General features: G+C 40.9%; 1 protein-coding gene across 1 annotated transcript; it reads right to left on the bottom strand.

Moving 5' to 3' along the window:
• Positions 1–732: 732 nt before the first annotated feature.
• On the bottom strand, positions 733–9,712 carry rbm15 (RNA binding motif protein 15). The gene has a single exon (XM_059332757.1). The coding sequence runs from the start codon at positions 9,491–9,493 to the stop codon at positions 6,944–6,946; it is 2,550 nt and encodes an 849-aa protein (XP_059188740.1). The 5' UTR covers positions 9,494–9,712; the 3' UTR covers positions 733–6,943.
• Between the last annotated feature and the right edge of the window lie 1,167 nt (positions 9,713–10,879).

The raw sequence follows: 10,879 nt of genomic DNA, 5'->3' as shown, positions 1-10,879 counted from the left end.
AATAAACTGACATGTGACTCAAGTGTATTGCTGTGTGATTCAGACAACTCAGAGCAAAAAACTGCACCGATACATGTCATACCACGCCAACTTCTATCTCTCCGTAAGGAAAACACTCACAAGATTCAACATCTTTTCCATGTTTTATTTACACATTTTTAACACACTTACATAAATCAGCAAAAGGATTCATCTATATTACAACATTCATTTTCACCCCAAACCAAACAGGTTCCACATTTAACATATTTTCAGATTGTTAATGAACTGTTAATCAAAGTAACCAGCTTACTTACAGTTGATGACACCTCATGGCGTGTTGAAACAAACTGCTGTCCACTGGAACTCTGTACAGAAAACATAAAAAACATGTTTCAATCTCATCACCAGTTTACAGTGTTAGAATATTTGAAATTACATGTTTGAAAAAGCTAGTGCAAGTTGTGTCTTCAAAAATAATGAGTGCTTTAACTACAATGACCTGCACTGCAATCAGCGCGAGAAACATAAATCACATGTGAAATTGAAGTGGACACTAGAGATTAAATTATTAGTTGGTTAACCAATTAATTGTGACAAAACATAATGGCAACCATTTCTGCAAAAAGCTATGCTTGGGTTTATGCTTCTTAAATGAGAAAATGTGATGTTTTTTTCTTTCAGAAAAACACCCATAATACTTGAACTTGGGTTGCACAGTCACACAGGGCATGTTTCACTATTTGCTGTCAGTTTATATACAAATGATTAATTAAGTAACAGGCTGATTAATCAATGATGGAAATAATCATTAGTCAACACATTTGTGGCTTTTTAAGATTATTTGTCAGTTAATCAGATGAACTTTGTAACAGTATTACATAAGCAAATATTACAACATAAGATTTGGTTAGGTGATTTAAATTTAAATTTACAAAATGTTAAGATATCTTACTAACACTGTTGGTACCAGATATCATACTACAAGTTGGTACCTTCACAAATTATTTAAGGTAGGAACACTTAATGTGAAAATCTGGTGACACTTTGACAGGACTCTGTCTAACTTCAACTATTAATTTCTATTGATGTACTGCAGGTCAAATGAGTTCACAAAGTAGCCTTTCAAATGTGTGACATTTTAGAATTCTTTGTTTTAAGAACACTGTTTTCTTAACACTGTGCATCAAGCAATAAAAGCTTATTTCTCTCAACACTTCAGAACATTTCCCTCACAGTAATTAATTAAAAATATTATAAAGTGAATGTTTGTGCACTTAAAATTCTTGAAAAACCCAAACAAACACAGATGTTTTTAGTTTAAAATAAAAGCTAAAAAAAACGACAGTGGCAATACTTATATTATTATTTATGTTGGTGACTGAACATCAGTCATATATATTGCATGTCTGTCAGGTTTTGGTGAACTATCTGCATCATTTGTCACTGTGGCAGTCTAACATACAGCACATCGCTGCTCACAGCCTCAATAAACGGAGTTAAGAGGCGAAGCAGCGGCTGCCAGATTAAACAGTCGATCATCGGCCACAGATTGATTTTATTCTCACAAGCTACATTTTGATCGTTACCTAAGGGCATATGATTGATTAATAGCGACCAGGACTGGGCCACCTCCTTTAAATCTCACATTAAATTTCTTAATTTCATTACGTGGAGGTTATCATTTGTGGCCTATAGCTGATAAAATCTTCTATATTATTATTATTATTATTATATTATCATATTATCTATGATCAGGATCGTTTAAAATAAATTAATTTGAGTGTCAAGAGGAATCAGTGGCCTGAAGCCTTTTGCATTTATATTATGATAATTAATTGAATCACTGTATTAGATTTAATCAACCTTTCCTGTATTTTCTTACTAATTCTCTTTTTGAGAAGTTTGATGAATCTTTAGGTGAATGATAGTAGACTTATCTCACTTGGTTTAACATCTCCACATAACCAAAAGCTGAATTTGCATCTAGATGTAGATTACCAGTAAAGTCCAACCTCATTATTTACATTTGAAACTAACAGACACATCTGCATGAGTATATTATCAAAAGGTTACATATGGATACTAAAATGTTCAATATTTAGTTTATCTTTTTTTTTTGTCGATTCTTAAGCTTGTAATGGAAGTCGTGCACTAGATGGGCCTGTCCTCTTCAGTGGTGGACAAAGTGCAATACCACAGTGTAGAAAGCAAAAGACCTGCATTAAAAATGTTACTTAAGTGAAAGAGCAAATGCATTAGAATCAAAGTATACTTAAAGTTCGAAAAGTAAAAGGACTCTTCATGCAGAATGGCCCATTTCAGAATATATTATTGGATTATAATAATTAATGCATTATTGTTTTTATCACTTAATGCATAACATTTATGCATTTAAATAACTCTATACACTGACGTGTAGTTTAATCTATAATAATACCTAATTACTTATCCGTTGATTTATATTTTGTAAAATCTTGGTTCCAAACCAACAACATTGATGTTATGGAGTGGCCAGCCCAATCCCCGGACCTTAATCCAGTTGAGAACTTGTGGGGTGACATCAAAAATGCTGTTTCTGAAGCAAAACCAAGAAATATAAATGAATTGTGGAAGACTCTTGGAGTGGATTAACAGCTGAAAGGTGCCACAAGTTGGTTGACTCCATGCCACTCAGATGTGAAGCAGTTATAAAAAACTGTGGTCAAACAACTATAATATTAGTTTAGTGATTCACAGGATTGCTAAATCATAGGGAAAAAAAGTTTGTACAAAATAGTTTTGTGTTTGTAAAGTCAATGGCAGACACTGCTATTTTTTTTTAACACACCCCTTTCAACTAATTGCCCAATTGCACAGCCTTAAGAGCGTGCATATTACGAATGCTGGGTCTTGTTGGTTTTCTGAGAATCTACTGCACCTACTGGTACCTTGTTTGCCATGTAGCAATAAAAATATACTAAAAACCTGGATTAATCTGGTTAGTCACATTGGACTGCTATTATTTTGAACACTACTGTACCCACAGCAATCTATTTATGTTCTTTTATTTTACCGTCTGCTTGTATTAGATTTCACTATGTGATTATGATTATTTATTGCTAATTGTGCTATGAATGTATTTTTGGTTTACATGAGTGATTGGTGTTGATAATAAAGCATTTTTAAGGATTTTTTTCAAATTCAAGCATATTCCTAAAATTGAAAACATAATGGTTAAAATTAAGCATTTTCCAAACCCTATGAGTAAATGTCCTTACATTCCCTGGTTATCTTACACTACTGGATCTATACGAACTGACAGAAGAGGTAATAACCTCAGCAATGACTTTGGCTTAAAACTAGTGTGCCATTTTGCATTTTTTGTTGTAAAACATGTGGTGTTGACACTTTATACTTACCACTGCTGCCTAAGCCATCGACACAGACCTGGCAGGCAGCACTTTCTGTCCTTACTCACCCTCATGTTGTTCCTACACAGCAGAGTGATACCAGCTCTGTCCCGGGTGTCTGGTGTGCATGAGTGTGATTTGTCAGGTAGACTGTGAGAGGACAGCAGGAACTCCGAGGTCCTCAAGATGGCAATGTTTCTCTAGTGAAGTAAGGGGTCCTTCTCAGCACAGAACACTGCATTTGTTTTCTCATTACTATGACTAAAATGGATGGTAGGAGGAAATGGAAAACTTTCTTTCCTGTGTAAAGTGGCCTTAAACTTAATCAAAGGGCACTGGCAAAATAAACAGGTCCCCTAGAAGAATTTGGGGGAGGGGTGGGGTCCGCGGTGTGGATTCCTTCCAGCAAAAAAAAAAGAGTAAACAATTTAGCCTGTTGGTGTTTCACTTCCATGCAGCAGCAGACGTCAGGTGACGATGGAGAACAGCTTCAGCACAGCAACACACTTCTTCACTCGCCTCCTCGGAGAGGGTTCAATCAGAGGAGAACACAAAGACGGGTGCAAACAATATTCCTAGCTGAGGTTTGGGCCAATCCTCTGCCCTGAGCCAAACATTAAGTCAAATCAAATCATAACTGGGCAAAGTAAAATAAAGGCAAATCAGCCCAGTGGTTCAGCTTGGCCTCTGCAGTGAGACAGCTTGAACTGGAGATGCTACGGAAATTTCAGAGCGGTGTCACCCACAATCTCCCGAGTGGAGTGTGTGACGGCTGGTGATGGGATTTCCTCAGCTCCTATTCAGAACCAGGAACAATGCACATGAAACCCTTTAGAGTAACGAGCAAGGAAAACAACAGGATACTGCCGCGTGCTGCTGTTTGCTCCTGCCCGACTCCCGAGCTGCACCGCTGTCTGCATCTGCCACCGTTTCACACTGCAAACTGGCTGAAAGCAAGAGGCAGCGGAGGCTCCTCGGTCCTGATCAGGTGTTCACATGTCGACAGGAAACGTTGAGGGTATAACAGGGGGATCGTGAGGGGAGTAATTTATGATAGGAGCTCAGGCTCAGGCCTGTAAGCAAACAGCGATCCTCACACGACTCGGGGGAGGGGGGGGGTCTCTCCTCACTGGTGCTAAACAAACTGCAAACCGTCTCCCTTTTCGTGTGCAGAAACAAAATTTCAAGTGACAACTCCTTCGAAACACAATAAGGCATGGCATCGTGTTTCTTCAATTCACTTCCATCGAAGAAACATGTTTCCCTTCAAATGAACAATTTATTGATAATCGGTCACATTCAGTGCTCAAACGCACTTGCAGGTATGTGAACAGCTTCGCATGGGCTCTACGGATTTTCCTTTCCCATGACATCAAAGTGTACATTGCTCAATTTTCCATTTAAAACAGAAGTCATCATCACAGGTGCAGATGGGATACACAACTTAAAAGTTGCCTCATTAGTGAGGACTCACAAACACCTTCTCTGCAGAGGTGTGCAGCTCTGCACTTGTCTCCTCAAGAGTCCAACGTTGAAGTGGGTGTGACGTCACACATAACAATTCTTCTGACATATTAATGTTTTCAATACATATTAAACCAAACTCAGCAAACTATATATGGGGGTAGGTTACTATTGCATGACAAACATACAATGGCAAAACAAAATACGGTAAGTAGGCCTTGGGAACATGTTGGCAGGCATGAGTAAAAAATTGTCCAATTTATACCTCTAAAATTTAAATTCAAACAAGACCTGTTAAAGTATTTCTAAAACTTTAAAAGTACACAGACCTACTTACTGAACAAATAGCAGGTTTTTGTTACTTTGTACCAACATTTTACTGATACTGGTTATTATAATTATTATTAATGGAGGACCTACTGGTTTCAGAGCAATAAATGAAACAACACAAAACTCTCTAATCTTTTTTTATCCATTACTACTGTAGTTTTTCATAGATCACATTACACAACCATTTCTAAAGGTAGGGATGCACAAAATAAAATATGAAGTAAAAAATATGAAAAACATGTTAGTATTTGCTTTGCTATGCTATTGTGTTATGGGCTGTTCCCTGGGCAAAATCTCACATCTGTTAGTATTCAGCATTCCACATAGATTTGACGTAACAATTTAGCTTTACCAGTGGACACACACTGAGTTCATTGTCTATCTTGCAATTTAGTGTTCCAATAATAAGGAACACGTTAATAAAGAAACTCTCAAATCTAAACCATGAACCTGAACATAACTTGTAATTATTTAAACATAATTCACAACACATGCGACTGAAATGTGTGAACTGTATTTAGAGACGTTTTAACTGGTGACCTTCAAAATGTTTTCTAACTCTGAGAGCACACACAGGCAGGCAAGTGCGAGTCCATTGAAATTACAACACATTGCACGCTTCATTCACCAAATTATTTGAGCTATCTGGTTATCATCAGGATAATTACCTGAAGATGATTTGAGCTGCAACAATTGAAGGGAAAATAAAAACCTACTATTTTGATTATTGATTTAGTATTACAGTAATTTTTCACGAACAAGTGCCAGAAAATGCTGTTTTCAGCTTCTCAAAATATGGAGATTTTTTTTAGACCAAATAACCTGCAGATTAATAGAAATAAAAATCTAAAAAAGTTAGTTGCTGCCCTTAATGATGATGACGATGATGATGGTTAAAATAGACCAAAACATTTGGTGAATGGAGTTTGGTGCGCTGTATAAGAGCTGCGCGACATGTTTTGACCTTCAAAATGTTCCCAGGATTCTCTCTCCTGATTAGCTTTGTAACTGCAGTACCATATCATTCCCTGCACCTTTACGGAAAACCTTCAATTCAAAAATGTCATGCTCATCTTTGTCTCCATCCATCAAAAAGTGATTATAGTAGAAATATTATTGCACTGTAATTCAAAGCTTTGAAAACGGATCTTTTCTGAAATGACTGTACATGAGGAAGACACAATAACACCTGTAAAGGCCAATCAGTATAATAGCCCAGACACAAACATGACCTCTGTTAAGCTTTTAATTTTTCAGCTTTTGTTATTGGCGTGTCAGGGAGGTTTGGCCCCAACACTATAGTAGTCTGTGATGCCATTGTCTGTGTTGTATTGTAGTGGAGGTGTTATTGTGTCTACTCACTGCATTTCTAAATTCTGTTTTTTTCCTAGTTATAGAGTTGGATTATAGTTTAAATTTTAAACAGCAAGATGAACCAACACTTTGTTTTCTATGACTTATCTCTCCTGAATGACATTTGAATTTAACAATTGCTCTCTGTATTTAACGGTTTTGCTGTATTCTGACTGAACTTCTGCAGGTTTATGACTGTGAGAGCAATTCATACACCCTTTAAAAATAATTTCAAAAACACACATCCTTTTAGTTTTGTAGGAGGGCACTGTTTGTCCTTTTAGTGGATTACATGGTAACATACAAACACTCAAGAACCATACTAGTGTACCCCATAATGCAGAACACAAAGCATGCAATAGTTACTGACAAACAGCAGATTTTTTTTTTACACCACTTGAACTTTAGTGTGTTCTGATTTTTTTTTATGATGCTCCACGAACCACAATCATGACCAGATAGTCCTCTTCACTTTTAGCCAGAGCTTTGGCAGACGAATCCAGGAACTGCTGGGAGAAATCACAGGGAGGGAAAGCATGAAGAACCCCCGTGTTGTCTTTATCTCTGCTCCCTCCCACGGGCAGGCTGATGACTCCAGCTGCTTGTTTTTGGTTGAGGTAGGACACCAGGTTGCGAAGCGGCCGCTGAGTTGAGGCTGCAGGGTCAGATGAAGATGAATCCTCCGTGGTCCCAGGAACTGCCAGAAGGATGGCGTAGCCACCGGGACCCGCCACCTTGATGCGCCGGGACACCTCGTCAAGCTTGGGCTGGTCCAGACGGAGACGCTGGGTGATCTTTAGCTCATTTACCTGCCTCCCTGTTGTGCCCTCGACAAGCAGGTCGCTGGCTACGTTGTGATCGCCCTCCAGCAGGTGCATGTTGGCCGGGAAGTTGCTGTTCTTGAGCAGCAGCATGCCATGCCAGGCCAAGCTGAGTTTGGTGCCGTCTGGTTTGGACGACTGGCCTCCCTTGGAGCTGCTTTCAGATCGTTCTCTCTTGGCTGGCCCTTTGCCACCATCCCCTGCTTTGCGCTTACGCTCTCCAACTGCTGAAACGCCACTACCTGGTGGTCCCTTTTCAGAGAGACTCTGGCTTTTGAGTCTCCTTTCAGCACCACCTCTTTCCAGGCTGCTGTGACGTTCTCGTGCAGGGGAGGGTCTCTCGCCCCGCAAAGGACGCTCTGAGTCACTGAAGCGACCTCCGTCTCTGCTGCTACCTCCAGGACTGCCATCTGGAGAAGCACGTCTACGCCTTACTGTCCTCTCAGTGCTGTCAGGGGAGTGGTCTATATGGCGTCCATCCTCCATTACACGCCGTTTGCGTGCAGGTTCTCGCCCCTGCAGCTCTCGTTCCAAAGACCAGGGCTCCCGTGCCCGCCTCTCACGTTCCAAGTGCTCTAGAGGCTCAAAGGGTGAGGCCCGTACCCGATCACGAATAGCTGGGTTGGGCCACTCAGTTCCAGGAAAGAGTTCTCTCTCCCTAAAGTGAAGTGGCGGTGGAGTCCGTTCCCTGACCCTCAGAGGTTCAGGTGTTGCACGGTGGACAAATGACTCAGCAACCATGTCAAACGGTGGTATTGGGAGAGGCTGCAGGAACTGCTGCTGGTAACGATGCTCAATGTCAGCAAAGTCCACTCTGAGTCTTCTCTCTGGGCCTCCCAGCGGGAAGCCCCTCATGTGAGTGCATGCCGCTTGTGCAGCGTCCAAACTTTCATACTGAATGTAGGCCCATGTGTCACCCTTCCTGTAGTCAATGGTCCTTATGGTGCCAAAGCGATCAAACTCTCTTGCCAGTGCAGCCAAAGGAACCCAGGGTCCAAGTCCACCCACCCAGAGTCGTGTGGTGGGAGTTGCTTTCCCATATCCTATCTTTATGGGGTTGTGGCCTACTATTTTACCAGACATACTAAGCTTAGCCCGGTGAGCCATGTCAAGATTCTCAAATTTCAGAAATCCATATGTGCTGGTTTGTCCCCGTGTGGGTCTTTTAATGTCCACTTCTGTTATGACCCCAAACCTGTCAAAGGCTCTCCTCAGGTCCGCCTCTGTAACGGTTATGTCCAGATTACCTAAAAACAACGTCCTATTGGCTCTTTGGTCATCTTCTGGAGATATAAAATCCTCCTCACGAAAAGCTGCTCGCTCTGCGATGAAAGCTGGGCGTGCCCTGGCTTCAAACAGGGCAAACTCCCTGTCCCGCTCCAGCTCTCTGGGCAGAGGGGGCGGCGGGGGAGGGGGCAGCCGGCCTAGGGCCAGCTGCTGCAGCCGGTAGTCTCTGTATCCAAGCCCGGTGGGCGAGAGGGGTCTCTGCAAATGTCTATGGCTTTGAGCTGCTCCATACAAGTCTCTCTCCACAGGGGAGCGGCTTCTCCTCCTGTTTATGTACACCGCCTCGATCTTTAGCGGTCTGTCGTACAGCACCAGCCGGCCCCGGGCGTGCTTAGCAGCTCTCGCGTCCTCCGGCTTCCTGAAATTTACGAACGCGATCCGTTCGTCGTTGCTGCGGCTTATCTTAACGCTCACGTCTCCAAATTTCTTAAATTCGTGAAAAAGTCCATCCTCTATGTCCTCGTCACTCAGCTGGGTACCGAGGTCGCTTATTTTGAGGGTTTTGTACTCACTCTCGGTGCTGGGCGGCTGCACCCGCTGCTCCCCCCGTGAAGTGGTCCTCGGCGAGGCTAAATCCAGCGTCAGGCTCAGGCTGTGGTTCTTACCGACCGAGCTGGCGGCAGCTGACTGGCAACTATGGTTATTTCCAGTCCGACTGTGCCCCTCGAAATCTCTGTCTCTTTTGTCGCCGAGTAGACTCCTTCTCGAGCCGCCGTCGCTTTTGGTCGAGCTATTTCCATTATTACTCCCACTGGAAACGGACAGAGCCCCCATTTTCTTGCTGGTCGGGTGGCATCCTCCCCTGTCTCGTATATCGTCCAAGGCCCGGGAGCGTTTTTTAATCGGCGACCGCTCTTTACCTTTCATTTCAGTCCACACGGAGCCGACCCTTGGGCGCCTGGGCTTTTTTTATTGTCGTTTCTGCAAATTAGTGCAGAAAATGGTTGAAACGAAAAACGGATTTATTCACTGACCCTGCGGCAAAACAACAACAGTCGCCATTTTGTAAAGATTACTGGGAAGGCCCGCCCCTTCGTCCTGATTGGTTGAAAAAGTGGGTGGAAAACTTTAAAGCACATGTCAATCATCCAGTGAGAGTTTTAAATCTAAATATGTATTAATGCGTTTCTCACTTATTGTAACCAAGTGAAGGAACTGGAACACGTATTATGCTTACTTATTAACAATTTAAAATATACAATTTACAAAGTAATTCAAAACAAAACTCCAGACGCATTCTGTGACCTTTTATCAACCAAAACTAAACATTAAAAACACAACCAAATATCATAAACATTATTATAAATAAATTATTACTCTAGTATAATTTCCTTGAGCACAACAAGGTAGCATGTATTTAGAGATATCCTGTTTTCAAATTTACTTTGCTATTACTATTATGTATCTATAGTGCAACCACTAAATAAATGAAATGACCAAATTTTGTGTCAGTAAAAATGTATCTAGAGTTTTGCATCAGGGGGAAAACATGATGATCATGGAATACTGTACACAGGCAGGGGTAGAGAAACTCTTTACGTTTCGAGCTAATACCACAAGGTGGCAGTATTTGAACAGTAGCTCCAAAGGTACAGTAGCACATAAGCCTTTCACTAATCCTTAAAAAATGACCTTGGAGAGGTTCATGGCTTTTCTCTGTGGGTATGTGGACAAAACAAGCTGCTGATCAACAAGTTGTAATGCCTTTTGTCATAAATATAAATTAGTTAAGCCCCAGTCTTAATTGTAGGACTTTTATATGGATGAAAAATGTCATATTTGAACAGGTTACTTCTGAATGACTTAGTTACTTTGAACACAAGAGGTATTTTTGGAGGTAGCCTATTAGTTGAAAGCACACTTAAAATAGACTCCTTTTATTTGCCTTTTACTTGTTTACCCCCATTTTGCTTTTCATGAATCATGCTAAAATAAAGTAAATTAACCACATTTTGCACGCCTGGTGTAAAAATATTTTGTGCACGCTTTACAATTAAATGCAAATAGTCAACTCGGTGTGTAAACTTTGTTTTGTTTTCCCTTTCTTGTAAATGATGAACTCTGGGTTTTTACGGGTGCTGGATATTCTTGAAAACACTTGAATTATGCTGTGGTATTTTCAAGGTTGGAAAAGTAGCATGATTTTAATTAAATCGTTTGAAATCTGGGTTATGTGGGATCCCAAGTTTACTTACAAAAAGGCGAAACATGCAACTTTGTTGTGTTTTCCTTTGATTTGTCACCCCTCTGTAG

This window comes from Centropristis striata, chromosome 5, assembly GCF_030273125.1.
Source record: "Centropristis striata isolate RG_2023a ecotype Rhode Island chromosome 5, C.striata_1.0, whole genome shotgun sequence".
In the NCBI taxonomy this organism is placed as follows: domain Eukaryota; kingdom Metazoa; phylum Chordata; class Actinopteri; order Perciformes; family Serranidae; genus Centropristis; species Centropristis striata.
The sequence above is the reverse complement of the archived record's forward strand: the minus strand, read 5'-3'. Positions and strand labels throughout refer to the sequence as shown.

Coding starts and splice junctions, on each gene's coding strand:
- rbm15 (XM_059332757.1), bottom strand. CDS start 9,493: ATGAAAGGTAAAGAGCGGTCGCCGATTAAAAAACGCTCCCGGGCCTTG.